Source organism: Eucyclogobius newberryi, unplaced genomic scaffold (genome assembly GCF_026437365.1).
Source record: "Eucyclogobius newberryi isolate DKJ021-1_F unplaced genomic scaffold, fEucNew1.0.hap1 SCAF_11, whole genome shotgun sequence".
NCBI classification, from domain to species: Eukaryota; Metazoa; Chordata; class Actinopteri; order Gobiiformes; family Gobiidae; genus Eucyclogobius; species Eucyclogobius newberryi.
Genome location: NW_027315735.1, coordinates 21,170,268 through 21,186,840, shown reverse-complemented (window position 1 = coordinate 21,186,840; position 16,573 = coordinate 21,170,268). Strand labels below are relative to the sequence as shown.

Sequence of the window (16,573 nt, the reverse complement as noted above, 5' to 3'; positions counted from 1 at the left end):
ATTAGAAACATTAGTGAGGATGTAAGACGTGGCCTACTACTAAAACGTTTTAGATTCAAGTACTGTTCAATTCCACCTTTCTTTTATATCTGAAATCATTCCAAATACCCTCTGGTCTTTGCTTGTGTACCCCTGGTTGGGAAACACTGTTGTACACTGCTTTGTTTTTCAATTTTACACTGAATCATCACTTTTGTGATTCGTAGGCGCATCCTCCATAAGGACATTTTAATAACTTTATAAATAAACCTATTGAAGATGCATATTTTTGTATTTAGGCAATACATTTTTCAATAATTCAATACATTATTATTATTTATTTATTATTATTATTGTCATAATGAAGTTCAGACATTTTGTAAATAATCATGTTCCATTTATTATGATTTTGTTGCAAACATCAGGTTGTTACTCATCTGACAAATAATAAAATGATAATCAATAGTGTTTTCAAGTTTTTGGAGATATATCTGATGAAGAAATATTAACAGTGCCTGTGCAGTACGAGAAATGTAATCATTGTGGAAAAAGTCTTATATTATTTAAGTATGTTTCATAGAAAAAGAATTTGGATCAAAATCATGTTACATTGTTTAACCTTCAACTCAAAAATAGGATATCTCCAAGCAGCATATCAAAAAAGCAGCACCAAATAAAAAGCCAAAGATTGGTTTCTTTGTTAGCAATAAGAAAACCCAAATAACAGCAAGATAACGTCAGACAATCCCCTCCGAACCCTGTGTATTTAAAACTCTGGTGGCTCCAGGAGGGCGGCTTCTATTTCAGGAGCGTTTGCCCCCACTAGGGGGGTGGATAGAGGGGTGTTTGTGGTAATAGTCGGGAGGGGTGGTATTGGGGCTTGCATTCATTCCCGTGGGCACGTAGTACATGCTCTCCAGGTAGTTGGGGTCCACTGGTGGGTGGCCCTGGGTTTCTGGTTTAGATCCCTGACCAGAGGGATTTCTATAGCCCACCCCAGGCCCATGTGGGTGCATGGGTGCTGCGGCAGAAGACTCTGGGTAACGGGGCGGTAGAGGCTGAGCAGGAGGGGCTGCGTAGGGCATGTACTGAGCAGCTGGAGAGTACATGTTGGTGTTGTGGAGAGGGGGGTAATTAGGTGCTGAGGGGGGATATAAGCTTGAGTGGGACATGGCCTGCTGAGGTATGAGTACTTCAACATACTGACCCGTCTCGGGGTCAAACAGCATCTTCCTCAGGGGTTGAACAGGGACCTCGATGTAAAAATACTTCCCCGTTTCTGGATCCATTAGCACACGTCGGGGCGTTTGTCCATAGTTGCTCTCTGAGTATAAGCTAGAGCTGTCACCTCCATAGTCTGAACCATAAGAAGGCCCCAGACTCTGAGGACCACACAAATAGTGTGAGTCCATGTGAGGAAGAACCGGAGAGTGGTTGTGGCCCTGGTCTGGGTACTGAGCCCCAACCATCACCGCTGGGGGTTGCTGAGGGGAGCGGTGCACTGGGGGCCGACGGGGGTCCATATGTTGGGCTGGTAGGGGCCGCTCAGCGGAGTAAACATGCATAAGTGATGGGTGAGGAGGACATGGAGGAGGCTGGTGCAGAGGCTGGTATAGTCCTTGTGGAGGACCAGGGCCAAGGGGGCTAGCCTTGGGAGAGCTGGGCTGGTATGTCACTGGTTGAGGGTCAGATCTACAGTGGTGAGGCCGAATGGCAGGCTGGGGTACGTAATGCCCTGGAGAGTGTGTTGGGGCAGGTGGGGTAAGATTGTGCGGGCTGTTACGTGGGTGAGGCAGACCTGGGTGTGACGGGCAGCTAGCAGTGCAGGAGCATGCAGGACGGGATGAGGACTGATAGCGGTTTGATCTCGGAGGTAAATCTGGCAACCTGAGAGGACTGAAGCTCTCTCGCTCATCATAACTTGGTGGATCATCAGATGCATAAAAGTGCATGTCAGTCCTTTTCTGGGAGCATTCATTTGAAAGTGATCTTCGATAAGTCTGGCGGATATATCCAGGGCCTTGTGTTATGGAAACAGGAGCAGGTTGTGCATTATCTGAAGTGTCCAATGGTTCATGAGGATATGGCATCCAAAGATGTGGCTGTTGGTTGTTTGAATCCATAACAGCTGTTTGGCTGCTCTGGGTAACTCCTGTCTGGGCGGGTGCTTGGTGTTGGTGTTCTGTTGCATCAAAAAGAGCAGATGAAGAAATGGTAGGACCACTAGGAGGAGCTGCAGGAGCTGGAGGTAAAGTGGGATGCCTTTGTGTGTGTCTGGAGTTCTGTGAAGGAGGCCCTGGCCGTTGCTGTCTCTCTGCCTTTATGTCGGTCTCTGATGGTGGGGGCTGTACTGAGACATTAGAGGGAGCTATTGGTTTACTTGGTGGAGGTTTAAGGCTAGAAACTGAAGACACAGCCACCTTTCTTGTATAATTTGAAGTGGAGTCATTGGGAATCTTTCTATAAATTGTTGGTGAAGACACCACAATTGTTTGTGATCTGTCTTCTGTGTGTGATTTTGAAGATGTAGGGGGAAGTCTCTGTGTTTCACTTGGCATTGCTCCTGAATCTAAAGGTTTAAACTTGCAGTTTGGTTTTGGCGGAACAATAGGTTTTTGAGCATTTTTAGCAACTGATTTAACTTCAATTGCTTGAGGTCTACTGCTTCCTAAAATATTTGTGGTTGAATCTTGTTTGTTTGCTTCCTTGGATGTTGACTTAACTTCTATCGATTGATGTTTGAATCGCCGTACTGCAGGAGATCTTGGCGGAAATGTTGGATCTATTCTTTTTAGAGCCTCAAAGTCCCCTTGTGTTCCCTGTTTGTTAGAAGGAGTTGACTCTGCAGCAGATTTTGGTGGCAAATGGTGTACTTTGTTTGTTGAATCCAGTTTCCCTGCAGTACTCTCTACTTCAACAGTTTTGGTTTCAGTGTTGCCTGGCCTTGCTGTTGATCCAGATGCAGAAGATGAAGAGGAAAATGTTCTTTCTCTGTGGGACTCTGTTGAAGTCTGAAGAGGAATCTCCAAGCAGTTCACATGTTTAGATGGAGCACTTTTGCTGCCACCTGCAGTTTGACCCTCACCCACAACTGCTCCAATATCAGCTTGGTAGCCTTTTTCTTTCAGTAACATTGAAACTGAGTGTCCACTACTTCCAGGAGTACTAGAAAGTCCTGGGGATGAGGCTGGGACAGTACTTGGAAACTCCTCATGAGATGGAGACGCAGACCTCTTAGTCTTGCTGTTGTCACGTATTAACACAATAGCAGTAGACACTTCTCTTTCTTTACTTGGAATTTTGGGGAGACAACCGAGCATTGGTTTATCTGCAGGCTGAAGTGTCACTGTGTGTTGTTTTTCAGCAATCGCACTTACTTTACCTTTACTCTGACAATCAACACTTGTACAATCTTCAATTGTTGTTTCATTTACACTGTACAATGGTGTGTCACTTATAGGTTTTGTATCTACAACTTTCTTCTGTTCATCTGTTGCAGTTTTATTTTTATCTTCTTTCCAGCAAACAGCCTTGTATTCTATTTGCATTGGATGTGAAAAAGGTGTCTGTTCTTTTTGCAGAAGATGTTTTTCTTCTTTGGGTTTAATGCTACTATAGTCTTTAGTTTGCTCATTTAATTCTATTGTTTCTTTGTGACTCACCTCTTGCCACCTCTTATTGTTCTCTTGATTGACGTCCCCACTGTTTTCCTTTGCAGTTTGTTCCTTGCTGAAAATGTTATCTGCCTCATCTGACGGAAAGGCACCGGTCGCTTTGAAAGAGAGATTGTATGTGTTTTTTACAAGTCGCCTCACATCTCGAACTTTGTGTAAAGGCCCTTTCAATTTGTCAACCATTTGCTCCTGCATTTTATCATTAACACAGGGTTCAACTTTTTCATCTGACGTAAAAGGTTTGTTTTCAGCTTCAGGTGTAAGACAGACATTGAGGGAGGCCTTTTTCTTTTCCGTTGATGATATGGAAAGGCTATTTGGGCTTTTTGACGTGTGTGAGGACAGGACACCCTGCTGCGCTTGTTTCTGGCACTGTGTCTTTTCACATTCCTGTTCTCTATTTGCCATCGTGGCATGTCCAGTACATGAGGCTCCAGCTTCAGGGGTGGGGCCTGAGTTTCCAGCAGAGCTATTTGTTGAGTCATCATGCTTTGTTTCCTTCCACATTTGTTTGCTATCAGAAAGTTCTTCACAAGATGTTTCTTTGAGTTCTGATTGTAATGCCACTGATCTGGTCTCAGCTTCCGTCTCCTCACTGTCTGCTATTGAAAATGTCACACTTCTGTTACTATTGGTTGAACTTGGTCTATGACCTAATTTTCCTCTGAGGCTTTTCTGTTTCCCAACTTCATCTTTTATATTTTTATCATTTCTCCCCCCAAAGGTATCAGATGAGAGGCTACAGTCTGACTGGAGACTGGAGCTCAACAGGTCAGGTTTTGGAGACTTTGAAGACTTTGCTTTTGTGGTTGGGATGTTTTCAACCAAATCACAAGGTTCTTCTTCTCCAGGCAATTCATCGCTCTGCATCTTTTTGGTCAAGATGCTCTTAATGAGACAAGTGGCAATTTTAGTCTTGGAACACGATTCATCAAATGAAGAAGATTTTTGAAGTTTAGATTTAGTTAGAGTTAGGTGTTTGTCAATAGAGGAGCTCTCTTCATAAGGCTCTGGATCCTGTGAGGATCCTGGGGTAGAGTGTTGTCTTAATAAAGCCTCTCTCGGATGAGTGTCTTGAGAAAAGTTATCGAGCAGTGGGGTGCCAGGACTGCTGTTCTCGCTGCTTTCATCTTGTTTTGATTCAGTGGTGTCCCTCCTCTTGAGCTGAATCTGTCTTTTAGGTACTCCTCTTCTGACTCTCCTAGAGTCCTCTTTTTCCACAGCCACATCCACACACTCAAAACTTCCCAACTCATAGCACCTGGAGGGATCCAGTCCATCTGAGTAGTAGGCAGATGATTGTTGGAGGGCAAGTTCATCACTGTCCAACATTTGGGCTGAGCCCCTAAAGTCAGCATAAGAAAGCCATGGTGTATTGACACCAGCTGGACTGTCTTGGGTAGATGGTTGAGAAACATTGGTAGAGGAGCGATGGCTTGAGTTGTACATGTCCAGGTAGTCTATCTCAGGGCTCGAGAGGCTGCTGAATGCCACATCCGTAAACCACTTAACTTCATGGTCTGCCTCATCAAGCTCACTTCCCATGCTGGAGCTCGAACTCCTCCCAGGCTTATTTGTGGGAACGCGTCCAGAAGTAGTGCTCTTGTGCTGAGTTATGTGAGACTGAAGTCGCCTTCCAAGTCTTCCACTCTTAGTGTCAGGTTGAGAAGAAAGCCTGTGGACAATCGGTTGTTGTTTTGGCTGTCTGGTAAGCTGGCTCTCTGAGTAGGAATGCACTGTTGGTAGACCAGGACGAGTATCTCTGCCTGTGGGAGCTGTGCTGCAACCCGTGGGGCCTTTTCTATTCTTGGCATTGAATGACAGCTCAACCTGTTCCTCTCTGAAACTGGCATCCCCATGTCGCCCCTCCTCCTTTTCTGGGATATGCTCCTCCCTCTTTCTCTCTTTGTACATCCCACAATCCTGCTGCTCCTGATCTATTGCACTCTCCTGTAGCGACAGTCCCCTTTCAATCTCCTGTGGCTTCCTCTCCCTACACCAGTCTTCTTGGCTATTATTAACAGGGTCATGATGGGGGATTTCCGTGTTTGTCACTGCTTTCTTTAAATTAGCACTGGGTAATGATGTTTTAACTTGAGGGGGGCTGCGGTGTCTTGCTTGCCACTGTCTGTAGGGCTTTTCAGGGGCAATGATGTGGACAGGTGTAAATCTAGTGAGTGGTGGAGAAGGTGTCCTCCTCTTCTTTACATAGCTGGCCATGTTCTCTCTTAAATCACTTTTGTTTTCTTCTCCAACTTTTCCTGACAGTTGTCTTCTGAAAGGCTTTGGGGTCAGATTTGTATTGAATGTGCAGTTGCTTTTAGATGATTGAGCGTAATTAATACATTGAGGCTGTGGCTTTTCTAATTTCTTAACTGGCACAGCTGTACTTTCCTTCAATATAGGTAAAATATTTTTGTTGACAGGATCAGTTATAGGATATTTCGCCAAAGTGGGAGATTTTTTAAAATAAGTTTCCCCTTCACTATAACAATGATTTGTGTCTTGATTTTCTGGGTATAAATCTAAACCTAATTCGACTGCTGACTGCACGTGTCTCTTTGTGTCCGTGGACTCTTCTTCCAAAAAAGACACAGATGGAGGGGAATAACTTTCAGACATAGGCGAAACACTTCTGATTTTAGTTACAACTGCATCAGCGTCTTCACTGTGCAATATACATGGGGATGCTGGCTGTGTAGAGTTTTCAGTTCCTACAACATCAATTGAAGATTGAAGATTTTTTTGTTCCTCAGATGTGTCTATGAAAGTACAACAATCAAAAATATTATCTGTAGATAGTGTTTCAGATAAGATCGGCTCAAGAACTTGAGAAGCAGGTGATAAATTACAGTTGAAGTGAGGTGAGAGACTTTGACAATGTAGAGACAATATGCTTTGATTTCCTGTTTCCGGGGATGGTGTTTTATATCTGCCTTCAGACTGCTGCTCTGACTGCAGTTCCAACAGACGTGAACTGTGAGAAGAATATCTGCTTGGACTACAATCTCCTGGTATAGGTGATTCAGAAAGACAAGGTGAAATAGCAGGAGAGGGCTGGCCTTCAGGTTGAACAACAGAGTAAGATATATTTGTGATGTGAGGGGCTGCCGGAAACTCAACTACAGATGAGTTTGAGTGAGGCTCAAGCTCAACTACAGATGAGCTTGAGCTCAGATGAGACGAGTGAGGCTCAGAAACAGGTCTCTTAGGTTTATCTTCTACTTCAGGAGAAGAAGCTGTTATCCTGATTTCAGGAGATGCAGCCTTATCTACACATACTATAGGTGAGCACCCAGGAGATGGGGACAAACTAGTCACTACAGGTGAATATAGTGAGGTTCCACTTGCCGGTCGGCTGGAAATATAATTTTCTTGAGGGGAGAGAGGAGTAGTGGGAGATCTGGTTGTAATACTGTGGGGTGAGGTGGAGCTGAGGCGGCTTGGGGAAGGACTGTTCAGTCTAATTATTTCAGATGAAATGTTCCAAGGCTCAGGTGATGAAGTGGATGAGTTTACAGGTGAGGAAGATGTATATTGTAGGTCAGGAGTGGACACTGTATATTTTGTTTTCAGTGAAAATATGTCTGTCTCAGCAAAGACAGTTATGTCTTCTTCGGCATTTATAGGACTTGGATCAGGCTCAGGAGTCTGAGGATGGTCCTCTAAATCTGGTGTGGACACTCTGCTGAATAGATCATGCACTGAGATTCTACCTGTGAGCTCGGGTTGCGGAGATGACAGAATATCAGTTGACGATACAATAACTTTAGGTTGAAAGTTTAACTGTGTTATGAGATTGTTTGATTGCAGCTCAGATGAGGGGCTTGTAGTCTTACAGATATTCCCTGGTTCTGAAGAAAGTTCCCAGAAATCAGGTTGTGTGGTAACTGATGGAGAGGAGCTGACACAGTTTCTTGACTCAGGGGTGGGAGTTTGATGTGACAAACCGCTGTGTCTGTCCTTAGAGGCAGGAGTAGTGCTCCTGCTTTCTGTTTCAGAGAAATCCTTTCTTGAGCTTGAAGGTGAAGGTGAGTATGTAACATCAGCTAAGGAGGAAGATAAAGAGCGACAACTTCCCTCTGGACTATGAGTGTGAGTTGTATTGTTCTCAGGAGAAGGCAGTATTTTGAGATCTGGACTTTCTGCCCGTTCCTGAGGTGCTGGAGAAATTGTGCAATGTGCTGTGTTAGTTTTTCCAGGAGGTTTTGAAGGTGTCTGATCTTCCGTTACACTTTGTAATTCAGCACAGTTCTGCTTCTGATTAGGGTCCTCAAGCAACTCCTCTTCTTCACTGGAGCTATGAGCGGTATGATAAGAACCAGAGGAGTCGTTATTGTCATCCACTGTGGGTGAGGCCACTGCACGTCCTTCCACCTCTGTCAGCTGTGGGCTAAAAGCAGCTGAAGTGGGACTGCTCGACAGAGAAGCTGCTTCACAGTCGTCTCCAAAAATGTCACACAGGCAAGTGGTTTCAGAAATGACACTACGCTGGCTGGGCGTGCTTATAATGTCAAATATCTCTACGTGATTAGGTGTACCGTCCCGGTGACAGAGAGAAAAGTTACGCGGTGCACTGCGCAGAAAAGAGTAACTGTCCCCCTGAAGAGTCCAGCTGTCCATCTCTAAACCACAATCTCCAATTTCTGTGGCCAGTGCAGTTTGCTCTTCTGGGCTGCTCTGGGCTCAGGTCCTGAGCTGCAAAAGAGATAAAGTTACCTGGAGGATGTATATCAACATGTGGTTTTAAATTTTAATGTAAGTGAAATAATGCAGCTTAGACATTTGTCTAAAATAAAGGGATTATATCATTACATTATAACATTACAATTCTTTCCCAATTGTCTAATAATGGTTACATCCATAAGTGTAGAACTAGCAGCATACATGCATACATTTTTAAGACTTGTCCATGCATTTATATTCTATCCATGATTATAAGTGCATATGCCTTAATATTTTAGAAAGAACAAAAGTGATTTGCTATACCTTTGGCCAAGGATGGCTATCTGCTATCCATAAGGAATTTACTTCCTCTCCTCTACAATTTGTGCTCCACATCCAGAAGATTGTCTTAATCCACAGCAAGATCCAATACAGAAACTCTGAAGCAATGCAGGATCCACTTAGCTGCCCACAGCTCGCAGAGGTGCCAGCCTGACTAGACTGTGTCAGTATGGAAAAGGCACTGCCATATTACAGAGTTCATCTTCTTCTGACACCTCTCCTCTGACTTCCCATGATCCCTTTGCCCCTCCCACCCAACCACAGGAAAAGTAGCCGTTTAACCTAGATCTTTCTTCCTCCAGCTTGAGTTCTGGTTGGGCTTTCCTGTGAGTGCAGGGCTGGGGTACAGTGGGGCTGGTGGGGCGGGTTTATAGTTAGCAGCAGGTGCTGATTCTGCCAGGACAAATGAGAGCGCCTAGAATCTGACACTTAGCGCCAGCTCAGTCACAGGGTTCTTCTAAATATAGATCCACACTATCAGGATAGATAGCCACATTTTCAGTTCAGACATTTTTTAGACAAAAGGAAAAAGTGCATTGTCATGGTTCTGCAACTTCAGTGACCAATAAAACAAGTATTTTCTGAGTTTTAGGTTATTCTTGGTCTCTATTTGGGTGCAGGGCAATGGACCAAAGGTTAATACAGACTGTGACTAATGATAAAGCGAGCTTACGTTTAAGCATCTAAAATAAGTTTGAAAACAGGACTTGCAGTCAGGACAAATGTGGAAGTGAAATCACATGTTGAAAACTGGCAACAATTTTCTTGGCCAATTAAATCATGTATGTTCACATAATGACTGATTAACTGATAACTACTTTAATTTATTCTGTAGATGACATGTTACTGCTGCAAAGTGCATAGGCTTAAATTAGCAATACAAACAAAAACAGATTATATAAAAGAAGAAGGCCTAATGATAATTCCATTGGTACCCAGAAAAACTGGGTATAGTTGAACACATCCATAACAGTTCCCATAACATGACAAGCAGGAATCATGTAGCTTTGAATGTATCTTTGAGAGAGGCCTGTGTGTGTGTGGATACAAACTAAACATACACAAAGCTGAAATTCTATCCTACTGGCGACCCCCTTTGACTTTTGGAATGATCTACCCACTTAAATGGCAAACAGAATCCCTCAAATATTTAGCCGTGGTTTTCTAACGATATGCCCCATTTTCCTTTGTAAAGAAAGACCTTGAAAAAATTAACTTTATTCCATATTTCAATCCAAGCCAAAGGATTGAAACTATTAAAAGTAGTGTTTTACACAGATATCTCTAAATCAATTTTCCTGACTCTGCCAGTTTCCCCAACTGGCGTTTTGATGAGTGAAATGAATAAATCTCTTGACTTATATGGCATGGCAAAAATACTGTATTCGCTTTAACGAAAAGGGCTTGATTGAAAGGCAGATTAACCAATAGAGAAACACACGGGCCATTTGTGGCTAAACAAACATGGTGGTTTATTAGTAAAAAAGCAGGGGGAAATAACTTGGGGGATTAAGAAATGTCGCAGATTTCTTGTTTGTTTTGGTTTGTCTTGTGTTTTTTTTTTCCTTTTCTTTAGAATTTGTTGATAGTACTAAAATCTGAGCACTTTTGTGCAGTTTATCATGCTCAGACTCTCAACTGTTGTACATGTGTGTATGCAACAGATAAAACTGAGCTCTTGTGTTTAATGCACTCAAATGGAAAGAATGATCAGCCCTTATGGCTAGCTTAGGTCTGCATGACTGCATAACAAATAGATTAGTCATAAAGTCCAGTTCATACAAAGACCTCAGAGACCCTTTGACCAATCTGTTCTTCACTGTTAATCCCCTTTTCTTCTATTTACAGATTTCAAAATGTCAAAATTTAGGAGTGAATATAATTAGATGGAAAAGTGACCTGGGTGTATTTCAGAGGTAAGTGTATTCATGGGTATTTTAACAGATCACTTATAGGAAGTCTGAAAAACACTTTCAGTAGAAGATCTCCTATAAACAAAAACTCCCATAGACAAATAAATAAATACATAAATACCATTGCGACAGTAATTGCACATGAAGATGTGTCACGACGGCACATAGATTGTACATGAATTTCACAGTAATTGCACATGAATCACAACAGTAATTGCACATATGACGGAATTGCACATCAGTATTAGGTTAGGTCAGTATTGCGAGTGTTCAGGACTAACAGTGTTTGTTATAAAGTCTGACAGCAGCAGGAAGGAAAGACCTACGAAACCTCTCCTTTCCTGCATAGCATGCAGTGATGGCGGTGACAACAAATAAGTCAAGGTCAAGTGACTGAAACCCATGGATAGACAATGAGGGGCCACCATAGTCTCCTTATAGTACCTTCAAATATTTTTTCTTTAATGCATGCCTTATTTTTATTTTTATTTATTACATTTAATGACATAGCATTTACATTGGAGGAACCAGATGCAATGTTTTAAGTGTATGTAGCAGAATATGCTAATTTTCAACACCTGTCCATTGGGCCAATTTAGAGTCACCAATTTTGCCTAACAAATGTATGTCTTTGGATATAATTTGATTTGATATATTTTATTTTAATTATTGTTCATCGTTGTATGTTGCACCAAATCACCAAAGCAAGTTCCTAGCTTGTGAAGTTGAACCTTTCTGATTCGGATATTAATGGGGAAACACTGATAACTATAAATTTCGCCCATAAAAATGTCCATAAATAATATTTCGTTTTGATAAATTATTTTTATTGTATGTCAACTATATAAAAAAACTAACCAAACTACAACGTGTGTGTGCGTGCGTGTCTTACTTTGAAATGTTGCCCGATCACAGAGTGCGACACAGGAAGATCCGCAGTCTGCTAGCTTGTGAAGTGTTGTCAAAACAAATTGCTAACACTAATGTCTGCTAACTAGCCACCTAGGGTTAATTATCAAGGTGGGTAAGACGGAACTGTAATTTTCTTTTGTAAATCAATGTATTATATCAAAGTCTAACTTTAGTACTTCCAAGACACGGACATTGTCTGTCTGTAAATACAAATATTCAGCTAGAAGCCTGCGTTGTTAGCTCTTAGCAGTGGTTAGCTTTTACGGCTAAAACCAGAAACAGGCCGTTTGTTTATGTTAGCCGTCTGATGACTCTTCTCTGCTTTAGTTAATCCGCAGTTTATTATCCGATTACGTTCATCATCATAATAATGTGCAAAGTACAATTTCTATGTTACTGTGTTATAAAGAAGAGAAGTCTACAGTGTCTATTACTATTTACGCTAGTTCAGTAGTTGTGTTTTGGTAGACATTTTCTATGCAGCATAAGTCAAATAGCCTTTTGGAAAAGTCACCCGAAAGAGGAATTGATCAGTTTGAGGAGAGCACACACATATTAACATTTATTTTTGTCCACTCTTCCTCACACTGTATTGTGACTAGTAACAAGTCACCAAGAACAATATGTACGTTACGTGACGCTAACTTTCATCTACTAATGCATTGTGTCAGCTGGCTAATCTCGACATTAACAACAGAAAGCTTTAGAATGGATCATAATTTCATTCTGAGAATGTTATTCTTATCTAAATATAATTTTGAAAGTAGTTATGTAGTACCATCTCATTTTAAATCTGACCCTGGATCTTAAGTACTCACATTCACTGTGCTTGTCTATTTGAACTGTCGTCTGTCCTCTTTTGGAAAGGCACCTGTTTAGCACTAGACCATTACGTTTCTTAAACAATTTTTTTCTTCAGACTAGAACATTTTACAGTCTATGGTCTCGAGTCAGTGAGGGTGGGCAATATAGACAAAAATGAGTGTATCCATATTTGGTATTCAGATGATATGTCAATCCAACAGAAATGTGTTAAAAACATGTCTATAAACTTGTTAGTTGAGGTTTAACTATCAATTCTGTAAAACAAATCTCCAATGTGCAGAAATATCATATTGTACCCTTTTTTTGAAAGTTTACAATATACCGTTTTCACTTTATTTTTTATCTGTAGTGTATATTCTTATAAATGTAATGGTCTAAATTTAAATTTTGTATGTCTTTAAAGCGGAATTCATGATCTTATCTAAATGTACTCGATATTGTCCACCATTCCATGTCAGGTTTATAAATTATTTTTTTAATAAGTCATCTTGTGTTGATTCAATCTATTGCATGGAAATCTAAATGAACAAAATTTAAATAATATGTAATTCCTAATCGTTTATTTAACCCGTGTCTTTGCTTTGTCAGTTGTTGTGTTTAAGTGTGTCGGCAGAAAACATGGAGCAGTGTGCATGTGTGGAGCGAGAGTTGGAGAAAGTTCTCCATCGCTTTGTTATGTACGGCCACCAGTCTGAAGAGAGACTAGACGAGCTCCTGCGCAGTGTCTGTGAGATACGAGCACAACTAGTAGCATTTGGTAAGAAGATCAATGGAAATGTTTAGATTCAGTGTGTGTCTTGTTCTCATCTATGATTTGTACTGGGTAAGGTTCTCTATAGTTGATTTTATCTTTGTACTATTTGCTACCTTACAGGTGTACAAGATGCAGATTTGTCTGTACTTTCTCAGACAATGACACAGTGCTGTAAGAACATTAAAGAAACTGTGCAAATGTTAGCTTCACGACACAAAGACATTCATGGAAGTGTGTCGAAAGTAGGCAAAGCCATTGACAGGGTAAGTATAAAAATATACAGCCATATTTCCATTTGTTCCTATGAGCTTCCTGAAATAGTCTCTTCCTCTCCAGAATTTTGATGCAGAGATAAGTGCTGTGGTTGCAGAAACGGTATGGGATACCCCTGACAGGCAGAAATATCTTAGTGAAACAATAGTGGAGCATCTGTATAGACAAGGCATGCTTGGTGTAGCAGAAGATTTGTGTCAGGTAAATAATGAAAACTGTCAAAAATGTATTGCCCTGAAATTTGATACTACTGATTTCTGTGTTTTGCATTTTCCAGGAGTCTGGGGTAGTTATTGACATGAGCATGAAACAGCCTTTTCTTGAATTGAACAGGATCCTTGAAGCTCTACGAATGCAGGATCTCAGGCCAGCACTAGAGTGTGTTTTTCTACTTTTCTTAATAACTAAATCAACTAGATGTGGGGTTTATTTTTTTCTTGACTTGTTTCTTAGATGGGCAGTGACAAATCGTCAGCGGCTTCTTGACCTGAACAGTAGTCTAGAATTCAAGTTGCACCGATTATACTTCATCAGTTTGCTCAGTGGAGGCATCGGCAATCAGGTGGACGCTTTGCAATATGCAAGACATTTTCAACCATTTGCTTCACAGCACCAGAGAGGTAACACTACATCATCTCAATAAGGAAGAAGAGGTGGAAGCTGTGTTGTCATGTTTTGGACAATCATTGTATTTAATCATATTATTTGATAATCTTGCAGATATCCAGATCCTCATGGGGAGCCTGGTGTACCTGCGTCATGGCATCGAGAATTCTCCGTATCGCAGTTTGCTTGAGCCAAACCAATGGGCTGAGATATGCAACATTTTCACCAGGGATGCTTGTGCCTTACTTGGTCTTTCTGTAGAGTCTCCCTTAAGTGTCAGGTTAGATTTTTAAAATAATTTGTGAGAAAAAAACAGGTTTAATATTTCAACAATTAAGTCTTTGTTTTTCTTGTGGTCTAGCTTTGCATCAGGCTGTATGGCATTACCTGTGCTTATGAACATCAAGCAGGTCATAGAGCAAAGACAATGCAGTGGCGTTTGGACACACAAAGATGAGTTGCCCGTAAGTAATATTCAACATACCTTGTTATCCCGTACCCACTTTGCATTACTAACTTTTCTGGTTATCCAGATTGAAATTGATCTGGGAAAAAAGTGCTGGTATCACTCGGTGTTTGCCTGCCCAATTCTTCGTCAACAAACTTCAGAAAGCAACCCTCCAATGAAGCTCATTTGTGGGCATGTCATCTCCAGAGATGCCCTTAACAAACTCACCAATGCTGGAAAGTGAGTGTCAGTTTCTTTCTGTTCTAATCATATTGTACATTGTAATGACTGTTGTTCTTTGTTAAGGTTGAAATGCCCATATTGCCCCATGGAGCAAAACCCATCACATGCCAAGCAGATCTACTTTTGATATCGTCAGTCTCTTTATGGCTTCGGATGAAGTTCCCTGGAGTATGAGGCATTTCAGGACCATTTTTGTCTTGCCCCTTCCAAAAGTTGGTCTATGGCCTTACTGTGAGCAAGGTTTTTTTGTCCCCTTGCTCTCCTCGATGGCTGCGGCCATCTTGAAATGCCCATCTCCAACTAATCTACAAAGCCCAGCTGGGAATACCTTACTACAGCTTGTACTGCAGCGTGTCTGCCTCTCTGGAAAGAACCATACATTAAACTCATTTGGATATGTCTACAATTTTTGTTTTTCAGGTATATCACACTTAAAGATGTTTCTGGGCTTTTTACTGTTTTTGAATATGTTTCGAAGGACCGCTTTAATTAAAAAAAAAAGTTATTTTGTCTGAGACAGATTGACGAAAATGGATAGATGTACAGTTCCTGCAGGGTGACTTTAGTGGGATGGGAGGGATCAGTCTTTTTAATGATTGCAAATAAATCCTCTGAGAATGTTTGTGACAAACCCTGTTATTTACTGCTGTGGGAATTCATGGAGGATTATCTTGAACTAACCTGTCACTCTCTTTACTCCTCCATAATGTGGTAAAGCCCCTGCCTCTCTTCTCACTGTTGGCTCATGTATCCACATTTAGCTCATGAACGGGAGATGGCCTCTGCTACTGTCGGCAACAGCAAGATTGTTCACATTATAGAAACCATTGTCAGGTTTGATGTATGTATTTAACAAAAAGGAAACAAAAACCTACAATGAAATGTGCTTTGTTTTTATTTTCTTCTCAACCTTACCTTACTGATATTGCTACCGCATGGGTTTCAAAACTAACACCTCTGTCCTCTTATCCCTGAACTGTCTGCTGTGTGAATTGGACAAGTGAAGTTGTGTGATGGTAGCAGTCAGTTCTTACTCACAGTAACTTTAGGCTTCTGGTTCTGCTTGCCTTGTGGGTGAGAAAGTAGTCTGGTCCACATTGCTGTTGTTTAGGTTACAGTAAGGGCCTCTGATACAGCCTCTGGTGCACAGGTTTGGCTTAACACTGAACATTTTAGTCCATACATATCCTCAGGGCTCATTGTCATGTCACTTCATCCCACTCTTCATTAGTATTAAAGAGGTACATCTAGGTATATAGCATATATTGGAATCTATAATACATTTTCCACTGAGGACTGTTGGAAATGTGTAAATGTATTAATAGTTATCTTACAGAATACACAAGGCATCTGGATGCTCATAAATTACCAAAACACTACACGTTTTGGTTTCTGAAATATTGTGATGTCACCTCAATTGGTTGAGGCTTATTCATCCCTTATTGCACCAGCATAGATTGCAGTTTTTGAAATAAAACTACGATAAATAAACACAGTCATGATAAAAAACTTAATATAAGCATCCTTTGAATGGGTTACAGCATGTTTTGTTTGGACTTTGTTTCCTGGCTTGCTCTGGTTGACAATCACTGATCTCTGAGGGTCCTTCATCTAGACTGCTAATGCCCTGTGATAGACTTAAGTGTTTCTGCTTAAATGTGTGTAATTAATCCTTTACTGTAAATCTCTATGCTCCAACATGTTTGCATAAACTTGCAGCTGAAAATAAAATAAATTTATACTATGTCAAATTTGTACTGGCTCTTAGTTGTAAGACCAGTTGGTGGCACACTAGAGTTGACCTAACAAAATGTTTAGTTTTTTTTTTCTCTACATGCCATTTTTACAAGAAGAGAATCTAATAGCATACTACTGTCATCCTCCTACAAAAGCGCTGTCTTTGAACTGATCGTTTACATAATATTTTAAATGCCAACAG

The 16,573-nt window shown here is 41.1% G+C and overlaps 2 protein-coding genes across 2 annotated transcripts; one reads left to right on the top strand and one right to left on the bottom strand.

The window, feature by feature from the left end:
• Positions 1–354: 354 nt before the first annotated feature.
• On the bottom strand, positions 355–8,966 carry LOC140353131 (uncharacterized). The gene is made up of 2 exons (XM_072437799.1): positions 8,643–8,966; positions 355–8,351 (listed from the first exon to the last, which is right to left on the bottom strand). Exon 2 carries the CDS (start codon positions 8,274–8,276, stop codon positions 783–785), a length of 7,494 nt encoding a protein of 2,497 aa, XP_072293900.1. The 5' UTR covers positions 8,277–8,351; positions 8,643–8,966; the 3' UTR covers positions 355–782.
• Positions 8,967–12,905: 3,939 nt separating this feature from the next.
• On the top strand, positions 12,906–16,385 carry rmnd5b (required for meiotic nuclear division 5 homolog B). The gene is made up of 9 exons (XM_072437798.1): positions 12,906–13,067; positions 13,185–13,327; positions 13,401–13,538; positions 13,615–13,715; positions 13,791–13,957; positions 14,058–14,223; positions 14,305–14,407; positions 14,477–14,631; positions 14,698–16,385. Exons 1-9 carry the CDS (start codon positions 12,929–12,931, stop codon positions 14,759–14,761), a joined length of 1,176 nt encoding a protein of 391 aa, XP_072293899.1. The 5' UTR covers positions 12,906–12,928; the 3' UTR covers positions 14,762–16,385.
• The last annotated feature ends 188 nt before the right edge of the window (positions 16,386–16,573 follow it).